General features: G+C 43.5%; 2 protein-coding genes across 2 annotated transcripts in view; one reads left to right on the forward strand and one right to left on the reverse strand.

Moving 5' to 3' along the window:
• ptn (pleiotrophin) overlaps positions 1-3,512 on the forward strand; it is a gene marked incomplete at its 5' end in the record, with an annotated part of 10,879 nt that extends 7,367 nt beyond the window's left edge. Inside the window, one exon of the mRNA XM_080851498.1 lies at positions 3,439-3,512. Within this exon, the coding sequence (XP_080707624.1) occupies positions 3,439-3,494 (56 nt within the window). The 3' untranslated portion in view covers positions 3,495-3,512. The remainder of the gene's footprint in view (positions 1-3,438) is intronic.
• A 7,609-nt stretch (positions 3,513-11,121) lies between these two features.
• On the reverse strand, positions 11,122-12,639 carry chrm2a (cholinergic receptor, muscarinic 2a; the record flags this gene model as incomplete). The annotated part of the gene is made up of 1 exon (XM_080850961.1): positions 11,122-12,639. One exon carries the CDS (start codon positions 12,637-12,639, stop codon positions 11,122-11,124), a length of 1,518 nt encoding a protein of 505 aa, XP_080707087.1.
• Between the last annotated feature and the right edge of the window lie 3,567 nt (positions 12,640-16,206).

Consider the following 16,206-nt stretch of genomic DNA (forward strand, 5'->3'; position numbering starts at 1 on the left):
GAATGGGAATATGCTGAGTATGGATGCTAGCAGAAGTAGGGAGGGAAACATTATACCAAAACAAGAAAATCACATGGAGAAGAGTGCCAATATCCCTTGCGTTTGTGAGGTACTGCTATCCCTCATGTGGCTTGGGTGCGAGCAGTGGCGGACCTAGTCATTTGGGGGCCTAAGGCGAACATAGCCAGGGGCCCTCTTCATCCGTCCTTTTAATGCAAAAAAAAAAAAAAAGGGCCACCTCAAAGCAGGGGCGGACTTGGGGAAAAAAGTGGCCAGGGAGTTGTCTGTCAGAGCGGCCCACTTAATATACGGCGCGTTGCCCACTCAATGTATGCAAAATACCCATACACTTAACATAATTTTGGATGATTACAAAGAAATAACATTATATATGTTTTTTAATAACATTTGGATCCACAAATTTGCCTGGATGGACACATGGAATAAAATGATACTGGCTATTGTAACACTTCAAGGTAGGTATAGTTTGCTAGATGAATATGCTTAACTCTGGGCTAGTATCAGATGGTTATATGTATAACTACAGAGCCTTTAGGAATAAATGTCAGCAGAGAAAGAGTACACAATTTTTTTGATAATGATTAGGGCGACCTACATTAAGCAATATCATTTTTTTTGTAGGCTGATTAACTCATACAGCAATACCTTTTTGTATATGGCAGCACACAATCAAAACATTTCCCCTCTACCTACATAGCTACAGTATCTAGTTATATGGAAGAAAGTTGCATTCAGGAGCCTTCATAAGCAAACATGATTTGGCTCCACATTAAATTATCCCACTTTTTCATTATCCACATGTCTCAAATGTTGTATGATGCAACATAGCTTTACAGGACACATAAAATATGTCCAGTAAGTACGTAAAGAAGGGGGCAACATATAAGTCAAAACCAACTATATTTATTGACTGATCTCGAAATTGGCTTACAAAAGCTAAATAAGTCTTCACAAAGAAAATAACTCAGTGTTAGGGCAAAAAGCGAACATTCACACTGTACAACCTATGAAAAGTGACAGTGGTAGCATACAAATAAAGGAATACAGACCGCGTTAGCCACTTCACAGCGTGCTAGCCATGATTTTCTTTCGTTCCAATTCTGATGTAGGATTCCACCCTTTGTAGAAACCTGTTGAATCGATACATTTGGTGTAGGAAGTCCTAATTGTTTTGTAGTCAATTTATCTTAATTAGTACGCCGACTAAAAATTAGTTTCTTTCAAGGAGTGACTCCAGTTGTTGCACTGAATGTTAGACATCTTGACAGAATATGCCTTGACCGTTTTTTTTAAACACATACGTCCTTATACCTATGACGAAAGAATGGAGCATGCCGAGCCCTCCCGGAAGCCATGGAAAATGCATTGAGAGCCCTCTTTTATGAAAGAGAATGGATTTAACATTAGAGTGAGAGAGATCTGGGGCGATTTCCATTTAGCCCCAAATAGGGACGCCGCCTTCTGAAGCACAACTGTTGCGTGACTGTTGCCTGATTCGACATTTGTTAATTTCCAGAGAAAAAAAAATCTCCTTTTCCTGAAGGCAGTTCGTCGCCACAATCGCCCTTAAGGTCCGCCGCCACTGGTTTGAACTTTATTGTAGAAATGAACAGAACATACGATGGGGTGTAAACATCAGTGGTAATGGTAGTGTTGCATGCTGGGTGTGTGATTATGTGTGTGTGTGTGTAGGGTTGTTAAAGGTGTCTACGAGCGAGACACGCAAGTATTAGGCTAGAGTGATTGACATTTAATAACAAATAAACATAGTAAGACTGACGGAGGAGATTAGATTAGTAAAGAAAATAGTAACCATGAGTGTGAATACAGGTCACTAGGAGTAGTATAAATAACAGACAGTGATTCCAATTGATTACCATTAGAGGTATATGATGTATTCTGTGAAGCAAGGAAAACTGTCGCGACCGACGACATCTGCGGGAGAGCCGGTTGGTTGTAGACTTGGGTTATCCCATCGGCCCATCGGTGCGTGGGTGGGCAACTCGTCGGGGGCTTTCTGCTGGGTGGGGGCATAAGGCAGTTGCCTAGTTCGCCTTAATGGTAGGTCCGCCACTGGGTGCGAGATAGGCTTTCCAAAGGCTCAGTAGGACTGTGTCCGAGGCGCTCCCTTCGTGTGTCCCGCATCTGACTATTTGATTTGAGCCTCTGGCCCAGGGACTCAATGAAATAAAAAGACAGGTGAAATGGAAGATTCAGCTGTTTTGGCCCACAGAGGCGGTTGTTGTTGTGATACACTGCACAACGCAGTGAGGCAACGCTAAAATAGTAGGCGCGCTGAATATGATTCCATTACTTTATCAGAGGCCCACTGAGGCCTCCTCAGTAATGTTCATACACAGTGTATCTATCAGTTTCTATGCCTTCTGCTGATGCTTCGGGGGAATATTTAAGTCAACAAGCTCTCCAAAAGCCTGTGTGTATAAAAGATGACCGTTAGCTAATCTTGTTGCAATAAGGCAATGATTATGGCTGCCCATTACCCAGCAAACAGCAAATTAAATGAAGCTTCCCTAATATGTACATTTTCTGTGGTGGTGTTGAGATAACTTCTAGCCATAACTGAGAAGACACCGCAGGGGCAGGAATAAATGTCCTCAAAATTCAGCTATTTGAAGGAGTTACGCAGTTACCCAAAGGTGACAACAGGGCAGCCATTAAAAAGTTTCCAGCAAGATTAATCATCTCCAAAAACTCACAGGGCCACAATGTTTGTTGTTTGTCTAATTGATATTGAACGGAATCGTTGTCAAAACAAGCAGAAACCTGTTTCAGATTAAGCAGAGATTCATTTCATAACAGGTGTTGATTAGATAATTGACATCAGTTTCCGCCGAGTCCCATGACACAGTAAGCAACAGGTGCACAGATTTTTTGATTTTTTTCTCCTTCGTTTTATCTCACCCTTTTGGTCATAGAACACACACACACACCTACAGAACTCAGACTCACACGTACACAGCTCAGTGAACCATGAGGGATGGTGCAGGTTTTGCTGTTTAGTTCCTGTCATGGTGGCTAATCTTATGTCCATTTTTTAGGGCTGATGAGAAAGTACATAAATATCAAGTAGAGCGAGATAAGGAGAGAGAGACTTTAGCTTGTGAGATGTTCTCAGAGGGATCATTGTTTCCCTAGAGAATAGCATTTTCTTTACTTCTGATACACATAAATCGTATAGTTATCATAACAATAAAGCTGTGTTACAAGTGTTAGTGTAGTCAGATAATTATTATGTTAGGTACTAATCTACTAATTCTTTAACATTATGTGACTCTTCACTGCCACCTTTTATTGTCTCCTCGTGTAAATCTGTGACACTTTTAAAACCCGTTTGGTGCTACGTTAGGCTTGTTCACCATCAGCTCTCTGAGTAATCCTGCCCCTGTGTTTCTCCAGACTCCAGGAAGCCCAAAAGGGACGGAAGGAAGAAGGAACGCACCCCAATGGACTAGCGGTGTGGTGCGGTGCGGCGCAGTGGTGACAGAACACCGAATTTACTTCGTCTTGCTCCCTCCTGCTCTTCCTCCTCCCATAGGTCATCCGGTGCAGAGTTTAAGGCCTGTAGCACTCGAGCAGTAAACACAGAGAGAGAGAGAGGATGTGTAGAAAAACTACAGAGCATGTTTTATGTTGTTCTATCCTATATACACTCTGATAGATGAGTTGTAACTTTTATAGCTAATTTCATACTCCTATATTGTTGGTAGTGTGAGAGACAGGTTAATATTAAAAGAAAATCTAACCGAATTAACCTTTTGTTCTGGATCAGGTTCTTGTAAAGTACAACAGGGTTGGATTGTTCTTTTTAAAGTTTTCGGAAAACATTTTGAAAGAATTGTGTCATATTACTGAATGTTTGGTGTCCTAAATGTAGACTCTTGTCATCACACCAAGGCAATAGATTTTCTTAGAGTGCAACTGTGAGAGTGTAGACCAATACATAAGCTGGAATTCCATCCAATTTTAAGTGCGTTTATGAAAATTCAGCTCAAAGAAATGTGCGTTTATGCACATTTCCATCTGCTATGTTAAGTGAATTAAAAATGGACACTCTCCTATTCAAGGGAGGATCTGTGAATAGCTGTGTGTCTAAAACTTGAGGGTAACTTTAACAGAAACATGTAATAAAATCTAAAAAAATATGAATAAACCTGTTTCCATCAACCATAGTCGCATTATACCCTATACGAATTGGGAGGTTATCCATCCCCCTAGTGGGAATTCATTTCTTATTCGACTTAGAAAACTTTATGCACATTTCAAGCGTGTCCTCTCAGGATTCCCTATTCAAATGGTCAAAATTTGCATGAAAAAGTTGGATGGAAACTCAGCTATTGTTTTCACTGGTGACACTGTAGTGTGTGTAGAGCCTGGTCTGATTACCATGTTAGTTTTGATGTGTGGATTTCTCCATACCACTGGTCCTTACTGTCTGCTTTATGTTTAAGTGAATAAAAGAAGAATCCATAACTACTTTTTTTTCTTGTTACGTCCCAAAACGTCTTTGAATAAATTAATGGAAGTCGGTTACTCAACCTCCCTCACAATATAGAATAATGTGTTTCTGTGTTTAAAAAAAAGAAACAAGTATTTTTATTATTTTTTTATTTGATAGAATTCCTGTCCAAAATAAAATGGCACAACATATCCACTGAATGCAGTTCATATATCAGCTTCGTTTGAGGCCTGTGAAACAACATCCAGATTCTTCTTCATCCAATAATCTCCTTGAAAGAAGTTTTTAACTGTACAGAGGGAAGTAGCATACTAAGCATAGAAGGAACAGGGGGAAGAAAGAAAAGGAAACATCCAGATATCTATTAAACACGGGTATGTACACTTTGACTGTACCTCATCCAAATTACAGAGAATGCATACTCTATATACAAGGCAAACAATAAGCTGTTGATAGACAACTCTTCTACTGCATGGGACATGACAAGCCACAGTGGGGAAGTGTACAGTGGTAATCTACATACTTAGGCAAATGAAAAAATAGCCATCTGTTTTTGGATATCTGATACAAGGAGGTGAGCTGTAACATCTTTTTTTATTTTATTTATTTATACATATTTTAAACATATCTCATTTGAGTGCTACACATTCAAGTGCATTCCCTCAAGATGCGGTCTTCTGGCTGTGACATAGAAAAAAAAATATTTTAAAATTATATACATACATATATAATTTATAAGTTAAACGTGAGTAGTTGAAGATGTCCTTGGTTGAGTGTTTGTGAAGTCACAAGTTTCTACAAGTTGACTGTCTGTCTCTCTCTGCCGTCTGTAAGTCAGAGACTGAGTATTTTTCCTCGGACACATGGCTCAATGACGCCTTATAATCACTGACTTTCATCGACCAGTCGCATCCATTTTGTTTCTACCTCAACAGCAAGAGGAAAGAAAAGTTGACATAACAAGCTGTAAAAAAGTATGCCTTGAATTGCCTTAGTAACACAACTTTCATGGTTCATGGATCTGTACCAGAGCTCTTACAGTATTTTGAAAAATGTGCTGTCTATTCAACCAAAGTTTCCCTCCTCCTCGTCTCTTTCTCTCTCTCTCTCTCTCTCTCTCTCCCCTCGTTTAGTCACTCCAATCCCATGAAACGGATAATTCACAATTCCCTCCCGTGGTTCACAACCTCCTGGCTCGTGATTTAATGTCCAATTATCTCCTTGTTGCCACTGACAAATTCTTCAGCTCCAGAATCGATGCTTTCTGAGTCACCAGCTCTGTCCTTGAATAAACTCTTATGATACACTTTCCGTTCCTCCATCAGCAACACAGCAGATGAAGTTATAAAATGTCATACAAAAGAACTTTCATATTCATGATTACATATTTGAATACAGAGTCCATTGTTTCTTCAATGATTGGTGGCCTTGAAGAGTCAATGTGTGAGTCTTTGGCAGCCATTTTCTTTTGGGTGTGGAATGGCATTGTGAAAGAGATACACATTTGTTTTCATAAGGTCATGGAGTCTTGTAATACTAAATATGTACTTGTCTCTGCAAGAAGTGCTGCTTGGCTTTCTCTCCGGTTCACATTGTTTTGATGCCTTCACAGGTATGTGTTGTTTAGAAGCTCCATTTTACAGCACACATATTTATTGTACACAATTTCAGTCCCTATCAAACTGGGACACACACTTTCGCACTCACACACACCCTAACACAACCACTCAGACAACCAAATTTAAAACACAAACACAAGCAATATTTTGATACACACATTAAATACATAAAATTAACTTCATATAAAGGAATTACTGATTTACTGACAATTTACTGACTATTGTGCTTTAAGGCCTAAAAGCCCCCAGGTGTTTTTCTTGTATTGACCTTATTACTGTTATAGGCTCTTCCTGGGAAATGTAGTTTTGGAAGCTACAATATACTGTTCAATCGATATCTTCAGATCTCACATAACACACCCTGCCCATTTATTGGTGTTCCTGAAAATAATCTTGTGCTTTCTCTCTTCTCTCTCAATTTCAACACACACATCACCAATCTCTAACGTGGTTTTGCATCCATTCCCATCGCCCTTGTAGAATGCAATTCACCACACCGCAACTGTGAAGGTTCCTTCACGGAAAAAATTCACACGCTAGCCTAACTTATGTTGTATATTTTAAGGCGTAACAGCAGCAGCTTGCGATGCCTTAAAATATACAACATAAATATCGGTTTGTGTGAATCATTTAGCACGTTGTCTCACGGTGGTTTCAGATAATTAGGCACTTCATCATGTGGGGTACAAACACAACAGGGGTACTTGCAGGGGTGGGAAGTGGTTGGGTTAGGGGCCTGGTGCTGGACACAGGCCCTTAAACATGCCAGTGAGCACAGCAGTGTTAGGTAAAAACTGAACACTGTCTGGGAGGAGGGGAGCTTTTGTTTGGGGTCCAGAGTCGTCGGCTGCGTCACCCGCTTAACAAGCTGAGTGTGACATCCGTGTGTGCAATGTGTGCCAATCACACCTGTTATTTTTGTGATAATAACAGCTACACCCAGACTTCTGTTTGTCCTTGTGAGGTGTCAAGACTGCAGTCATATGCAATGATGACCATGGTATCTACTTACCAACTACCAAGGAAAAAAGGTTATCAGACCAAATCTAAATGGAAATATCAAACGTGGGGTTCTCACTAACATCAAGTCAAAATTAAACATAGAAATCTAGTTACAAAAATAGCCCTTTGTTTCAAGTTGTGTGACATCTCACTGTGGTTCAGTAAAGTCACACTTCGACAGCAACTATGTGCTGATGACGCCACAAAGACAGTGTTTATGTAATGCGTACGACAGGGAAATGGCAGTTTTATGAACCATCTCTCTCACTCTCTCTCACTGTGTGAAAAACAAAATGGAATCGGGGAGTTTAGAAGTAAGTCTCTCTCTCTCTCACTCTTTGTGTGTTTGAAAAAAAAAACATGGATTCGGAGTGCTGGTGTTTACGCCTGTGTAATGCTTTACAGGAATTCTCGTCATCTTAATGGAGAAGAACCATGCATGCTCAGCTCTGTTTATCTGCGAGTGCTCAGGCCTTCATTGGTCAACACGTCTATGCCTCAAAAACCTTTGGCTGACCTGTCAGGAATTTCTCCGGGGGGCTCTTAACATGTTAGCCACACGCAGGGAGTCCCACAGCAGCGTCTGGGCCTGCGGTGTGTCTCCTGACAGAGCTCTCTCCGTCAGTGACACTTCAAAGAGAGGCTGGCTCCTTAAGTCTGTCCGGGCAGAAGAAGTATGTGACTGTCTGCGGCGACTCTTACTTTGTCCGTCACCAGAGAAGCTGTGAAAGTGCTGTGAGCTCTCCGCACGCCGCCGTGGGATCTCTCAGACCAGGTTCCTTCACTTTGTCATGTTTTGACGTTGTGTTTGGAAAGAGCCGAGAGCCGCTCTGTCCCATCCAGCCATATTTTATGCCGTTTATGGGCATGCCAGCGGAGGTGCGCGGTGAATGCCTCTGCGCTTTTGAAAGCAGGCGAAAGAGCACTCAACACACGCTAACACTCGCTCTCCCCCATCTCAGATGGAAACCTTTCGCTCATCCCATCTGGACCAGGGTGATTAAAGCATGACAGACATCCTCCAACACCCATCAGACAGACAATGATGGGGGTGGCGTGTCAGCAGGGGGGTGGGTGGGTTGGAAGGGTTGAGAGGACACACACACAAAAGCTCACACTCTCTTCCACTTGTGGTGGCGAGCACTTACATCCCTGCGGCTATCACTCAAACGACAGCTTAGCCGGAGATTAATCAAGCGTTCCCGGGCGGGAGGTGGGCTGAGAGAGGCTCTCAGCTACCACCGGGACGCGTGACAGATGACACCTAGACACGAGTCCACTTATCGGCCTGACAGATAGCTGGGATGGCAAACTTGGATGAACGCCTCTCTCTCACACGCAGACACACCGCAGCGGTGTTGGGGCCGTCAGATGTGTCGGGTGAGTTTCGGGGCAAACCCCACCTGTCCCGAGAGCGCTGGGGATGTAGGTCCTACTGAGAGCTTGTACCTGAGTGAGCGGTACAAGGTGTTTTAGAGATGTGATGGATTCATGTTTGAGGAGCTGACATCTGTCTTGAATGGCGAGACCGAAAAGAGAGAAAAAGTGAAATGGGAGCACAGTAGTGGAGAAGAGTGCCAGAAACAGACTATAGAGGAGGGTAAAGAGGAGTGAGTCCAAAGTGAGTTGGAGAGGGAGAGCGAGAGAAGCATACATAATAATGGTATCAGTAATGGCACTTCAGCTTCAGTGAGACAATGTATTGGAGAGTCACACATAATAGGATGAAGAATGAGTAGGCCACTAAGTGGGACACTGGCCTGCTGTGTAAGTCAAGCGTGTAATGTGCAATCTCCGATGTAGGTGTTCCACATCATCTCCTAATCTGATAAACCCTGTGCCAAGATTCCATTATTCTGCTGTCCTAGATCCCACTCTAACTGAGACCGTGGCAGGGGGTACACTCGATTCTTGACTCCATTTTTCTTTTTAAACCATCCTGCCAAATACTGAGACTGGCCCAGAAATGTTTTTGTTGTCAAATGGAAAATTCCACTGTTGGCATCCATGTATGATTTGCAACAGGTTGCTATTTTTTTCTCTTTCAAAACAACCAGTGTGTTAGGAATACGAATCCCCACTGCTGCCTTTTTAATGTCTAACCTACGCAGATATGGCCATGGGGATGTGAATGTAATGTAACCATGACTACTATAATGTATAGATGTGTCATATCAAATATATGATACAACAAGAAATAGCCCTTTAATTCACAAGGCTTAAGCCTGTGATAAAAATGTCACCCCATTCCAGGGTACCACACATCTCCAACACACTATATAACCCCAGTCTAAAGCCACACTCAAGCCTACTTACACCAGATACCCATACAACCCCAGTCTTTAACCAGACTCAAGCTCATTTACACCAGATACCCATTCTATAATAGCCATCTTCAGATTCACTTATCTGTGTCCCATAAGGCTATCATCTGCTCAGCACTCCTATACACACTCACACAAAAAGCACAAGATTCCTTTCGGGAAACACACAGCTATAACCTGCAGGATATGTCCCCCCCCCCCCCCCCCCCCCCCTGTCACCATGTAAATTGTTGAATAGAAGAGAAGTAAATGGCCCCAGGGCCTCCGTGTTGCTTAACACCACATTTAGGCGCATCCTCTTTTAATTTGCAGATGTCTGATAATGCATGGTGCAAGCTTTATTTGCATGCTATCAATACTGTATGTGTTATTAATAATGTATGTATTCGGTGCCTTGGAGCTTGAGTTAAAAGCAAAGGAAAAATGCACCTTTCAAGAGGGTGCAGAAAAACTTACAACACAGGATCTATAACTAAGCTTCTGCATTGGAGCTTCTGTGTTGTAGAATTATAATGGTCAATTTATAATAATATAATACTAATTTGTCATTCCCAGGGGCTTAGGCACTTGAAGCTGTGTTGTACTCTTGCACATGGAAATATGGAGGCAGCCCCTCCACTGCACTCGTCCAAGCTGCTCCACTGCACCTCGCCACAGCCCGCTGTCCCCTCTGGCGCAGGAGAACAGCTTGAAACAAGCGATACATCCCCCAGTAATCACCGCCTCAGGTCATTCCCATTGAATTTGTGTTGTAGATAATCTTCAGTGAAGTTCAATAGAGCTCTCATCTCTCTTTCTCTCTCTCTCTTTCTCTCTCTCTTCCTCTCTCTCTCTCTCTATCCCTGTCTCTCTTGTGTCTCTCACACACACATGCACACAGACAGACACACACATACCTACACAGACGTACAGTACAGCCTCACACAGGCATACACTCCCACATTCACAGACATAGACAAGTTAAATTGACTGTACATAAACTTATATATATATATATATATATATATATACATACACATACATTTTAATATATATATATATTTATATATATATATACAGGGATAATTTTTTTACTGACCAACAAACTCAGGGTTTGATGGTTCAGCCAGCCCTATTTTCCCTTAGAAGTTGTGTTGAAATAAGCAGTGCAGAGGCCATCCATTACCTGTCCTGTTTAGCTTGATGTCTTTGTCAGGGCAAGGACACCAGTGCCACATTGACATTTCTGCCTTCCCTAAACTCAGCCTTTGATTAAACAAAAGTCACGTATCACAGATAAAAACTTCTCCGTCGTACTGTTACAGACGATTCATGTTCTATGGATTGTTTTGGTACGATAGTTTTTGATCTGTCTGCCATGTGACTTTTCAAGGCTCCCCCAACCTCCCACCTCCTTCCCTCTGCGCTCGGAGATCAAGCATTCAGAGATGAGTCTTTGACTCTGGCAGCTGCAGTTGCATGTGTAAAGTGCCACAACAGGTTGTTTAGGAAAAAAAAGAAGCAAAGAGAAAATGAAGAAATATATCACCATTTGTTCTCTCACCCTCTCTCTGTTTTCCCGCCTCTCTTAATTATGCTTGCACAACACACACCCACGCACACACTCTCACTCAGACTGTACACACGCAGAAACACAGATACACCACAGATACACACACACACACACAGACACATCTGTTCATCTAGCTGATCTGATGTTTTTGTACTGGCAGAGCAGGAGGTGTTTGAAAGTCTTTTTGAAGGTGGCATTGCAGAGGGCGTAGCACGCCGGGTTGATTGTACTGTTGATGTAGCAGAGCCAGTAGCCAATAGTCCAGACGGTGTTGGGGATGCAGCTGGCACAGAAAGTGTTGATGAGCACCATGACGTTGTAGGGTGTCCAAGTGGCCACGAAAGCCACCAGGATGGCCATGATGGTCCGGGTGACTTTCTTCTCGCGTGATGGCGGCCCTTTCTTCTTCTTCGGGGCCTGCTTGGTCATCTTGACGATCTTGCGCGCCACGTGGTCCTGCTTCTCGGTGCTGGGGACGATCTCGACTGTGGCATTAGAGGCTGTATAGCAATCGCCCTTTGGCGATTTGGTGACGATCTTGATGCAGGTGAGCTTGGAGCCGCCTGCCTTGGTCCGGCGCCATGTCACAGGCTGGCCGGCCTCAACGCTGCCACTACAGCCATCCCTGGACGCCCCTTCTGCTGCGTCCTCCACCTTCTGGTTGTGGGCGGTGCCACTGCCGGAGCTAGAGTCGTTGGAGCTGTCCTTCTCCTCCCCGGGGACGCCATTGTCCTTGGGGGCCTCATCGACCTCCCCCTCACCCTCACCAGCAGTGCTGGAGGGGCCTTTGCCATTCTGGAGCTTGCCGTCGTGCTGGTTGGCCACGTCTTCTGTGGACTGCGTCTGGCCCCGGTTGGGGTCCTCCCCGGTCACGTTGTTGTTGGTGGGCTTGGCCGCGTGGCCACGCGCCTGGCTCGGTGACACAGCGGCCGGGTTTGAGGCCGAAGGCTTGCGGGCGTTCCTCTTGACGCGGCTCTTGCTGGCCTTGGAGATCCTCCAGTAGAGCACAATCATGATGATGACGGGCAGGTAGAAGGCGGCAATGGCCGTGCCGAAGGTGACTGCCGCGTTGGAGAAGAACTGGATGTAGCACTCCTTGTCAGGCACCGTCCGGCCACCGACAATGAACTGCCAGAAGAGGATGGCTGGTGCCCACAGGATGAAGGACAGCACCCAGGCGCCGGCAATCATCATACCCGCCATCTTGGTTGTGCGTTTGATGGGGTAGCTGAGGGGCTTGGTGACGCAGAAGTACCTGTCGAAGCTGATGATGAGCAGATTCATGACGGACGCGTTGCTCACCACGTAATCCAGTGCCAACCACAGGTCACACACCACGGGCCCCAGCGGCCAGTACCCGATCACGATGTACACCGTGTACAAGTTCATGGAGCACAAGCCAATGATGAGGTCAGCGCATGCAAGGCTAAACAGGAAGTAGTTGTTGATGGTCTGCAGGTTCCGGTTGACCTTGATGGAAAGCATCACCAGGATGTTGCCGATGACAGTCACCAGGCTGAGGGAGCCGGCCACCAACACAATGAACACCACCTCCACAGTCTTGTAGGGGCTCTGATGGGTGACGGCAGGCTCTGTGTCATTGCCATCGGAGGCGTTCCAGTAAGTGAAGTTGATTCCATCCATCTTGTGATGTGATTCTTCAGTCAGCTGGAACCTCCGTTTGCAAATCCTTAAATCTGTGGAGGACCAAATATAGAGATTTAGTGATTTTATACTTCAGCAATTGTGTGATAGATTTTTCGGAACATTCAGATTAACATAGCATTCAGTTGGCACCATGCAATGTTCAGAGCAGAAGTGACAATATATACAATAAGTTAAATGAAGTTCAAACGCTTTCTGTTTACTCAAGTCCAGATGGCCCTGGTTTGACCATATGAGACAGTGTATTGCCACCACTGAGTGATAAACCAAATTTAGATGGCCTATGGTGCAGGTCCAGGTGCTCTCAGGAAGATTGGTAACACCTGGTTAATGGTGGCATACACACATATGGCACCCTATGTAATGGCTAAGCTAATTCAAGATTGAGGCATCATAAGAGCCTGCCCATACCTCAATAGAGCAGGGAAAATATCAAAGAAGTGATGTCTGAAATAGATAGGAATGCAAATGAGCTGATGTAAGCAGATTGGAAAAAAAAGCATCCAGCAGATGCAGGTTCGTTTGGCAGAAGAAAATGTGATCTTCAATAAAAATGACTGAGCATACCCAGGGGGGAAGTGTTTCTCTCTCCAGGAGGAAAAGTGATAAGTTCTTTAATTTGTCAAGAACACTTTCACAGTCAGTCAAGCATACCTGTTAGGTATTATTCAGCAGACATTCAGATAAACATGTGACTCTGTAAATGGTACTATGCTTTAGGGACTCCTTTATATACGCTTGAAATTTCACCTTCCATCTTTAATACATTCAGAGTAAATAAAGGGCTTTGCAACAGCTCACTCTATATTTACCAAGCCATTTCAAGCAATTTTTCATTTCCAATGTATATCATACCTCTTATTCCCATATGTTGTTAGCGCTATGGCATAATATCACAGGAAAGGCAGAAAAAGCCTTAAGAAGTATTGGATATTTTTAAGGTTCTGAAATATCAAATGGATAAAATTAACTGGAAAAAATACATTTTCAGTCAGCATTTAATCATGAAAGGATCGTAACACTTTCAACTTTTACTTCAAAGGCAGTGATGTGGACAGCCTTTGATTGCACATGATCTAGCCTTTAATATGTTTAACCTTACATATAGTGTGGACTCTCAATATGCCTGTGTGTGTGACTGTGTGACTGTGTGAGTGTGTGTGTCTGTGTGTGTGTGTGTGTGTGTGTCCGTTTGCACTCATATGTCTAGTTTGTTGGCGGCTGAGTGCACACAGTGGGTAAAAAAAGATGTCTGGATTGTGACTTTAGAAAGCAAATGTGAGTTATGAAGCGATGACATGACCACCTCCATGGGCTCTCTGTGATGACTCACTCAGCTTTCATGCTAGGCTTTGATCTCACATTGAGGTGGGTCGGCATCGGGGTTCAGAGCCTTGGGAGTCTAGTCCCCCCCCCCAACCCCAGAAACACACCAGCACAGTTGGCTCTTCAGTCTAAGGCGGAATGCACTCTGATCGAATCTACAAAACGGACACCAGAGGGTCAAATGGGTCTAAACTGAGGACTTCTCTCTGATCTCATTACAAAGGACAACACTTCTAGGGTACTCCGTCACATCACCCACTGGTTTGGGGCAGACGCTTAGAATGGGGTTGAGGTATAAAAAAAACTCACATTTTGTAACATTCGCTCACTCTTATTCCTACTATTCTTATTCTTACTCTTCTCGTTCTTCTTATTCACTTATCCTATCTTTAGGCTTGGGGATCCTCTTTTATCCTCCTCTCCATTCCGTCTGCTTGTTTCTTCCTCACCATTTCCCCACCATTTTCCTCTCATGCATTCAGGTTTATTTACTCATTTAAGTATATTTGGTCTAATTGGCATCCAACCTGTTTATTCAATTGTTATTCTTTACAGTTGCACTTATCCATTTGATTTTTTACCTTACATTGAGTTTGACTGATGACATGAAACTGACACATACATACATACAACCTGCCACCAGCCTGGTGTATTCTGTCGTTGGTCACGTTGTACCTGCCATTACATCAGACATCTCCATTAGCCCAACTCCATACACACATGCTACACTGGCATTGTGCTCTCTTTCCTTTGAGCACCAACATGAGAGGAACATGTCTCTCTATGACCCCCCCCCTCATCCTCCTGTACACCTCAGCTTTGATCAGTGATCGCACACCTGCAAACGGCACATGCCAAAGCTGCATCGCTTTGGGGTTGTTTTGGGGGGCTTAGTGTTTTGTCAGGTGTGTTCTAGATCTGTCAAGGTCTGGCAGCTACTCTGATGGGACAAGGAAACAAATCCATTTGCTGTTGTCCACTACCTGTCTATCAATTATTTCTCATGCACGGTTATGCTGTTGAGTTGACCACATCATAGTCATTCTGTCAGAGACAAGTGATTTTTCTTTGGCTGATTATTTATAGAAATGCAGTCTTCCGATGGCCTGACAGGTGGTCACACAGTTGGAAATACTTTGTTTTAAATCGAGACATGGGTCGTTTTTGTACTTGTACCGTGATGAAGCCATGTCATCCTGAGTGACTGTTATTTGATATTCACGGTGATCCGCTGTGACGCCGCGCTCTCGCCAAGGATTACCGCACCACCGTGTGAAGAGGGAATAACACAATGGAAGGCAATGGAACCATTGAGCTGCATTGATGCAGGCAGTGGGTACTCTCTCCCCACTACTTTTAAGCTTGCATCCCCCTGTTTACCGCTTTTGCCCTTAACAGACTAACAGTCTGTGAACAACTAGGGAGAATTCACTTATCTTCTGTACCAGAAATCCCTAATCATAGTATTAGGCACGGAGCTAAGCCCAACTAATCCTCCATAAAAAATGTTAAAGTCCAACAATTTATGCATCGTTTTTTTTTTTTTTTAAAGAATAAAACACATTTATGGTACAAACAGGGTACACTTGTGGCAGACAGAGGCAAAGTGGATTATCAAAGCTTGTTAGATCATGGTTGGAAGGAGCGACTGAGAGGCTATGCGAAAGCCCTGCTGAACACCAGTGTAGAGCTACACACCAGGAGCCTCTTCCATTAGTCAAGGGTCTAGAGGGAGGGGCACTGCTGGGTCTTTTGGCCATTGGCTCATTTGGCCGTGCTGAGCCAGGCTGTGCCGGGCTAATTTGCATTTCCATAACAACTTCAACGGCGCCATGTTCCTCTCGGACCCTCTCCTGCCAAAGCGCGCTGGGTCTGCCTTCAATCGCACTGAACGACATCAAAGATACTTTTGTGACTGACTTGGCCATCCTTCAGTACTTGTCAAAGTGTGTCTGTATTTTTTATAAATCGAGACACATATGAAGCAGATCTTGGTTAAAGAACTTTAATCTGGAATGTTTGAGTAGTAACTGTTACAACAATTGTGAATGGTAAACTGTGTTGAGTGTGTTTAGGCAGACACTGAATTAACTAAAACGTATTCTCTCTTTATGACAAATGGTATAAACTTGATAAAAATGATAAATTCAATGGTTACATTTTTATCTGGAGTACTAGCAAGCTAGCCCACATAGAAATAGAAACAGCTAACATTAATGT

This window comes from Sprattus sprattus (genome assembly GCF_963457725.1).
Source record: "Sprattus sprattus genome assembly, chromosome: 14".
NCBI lineage: Eukaryota > Metazoa > Chordata > Actinopteri > Clupeiformes > Clupeidae > Sprattus > Sprattus sprattus.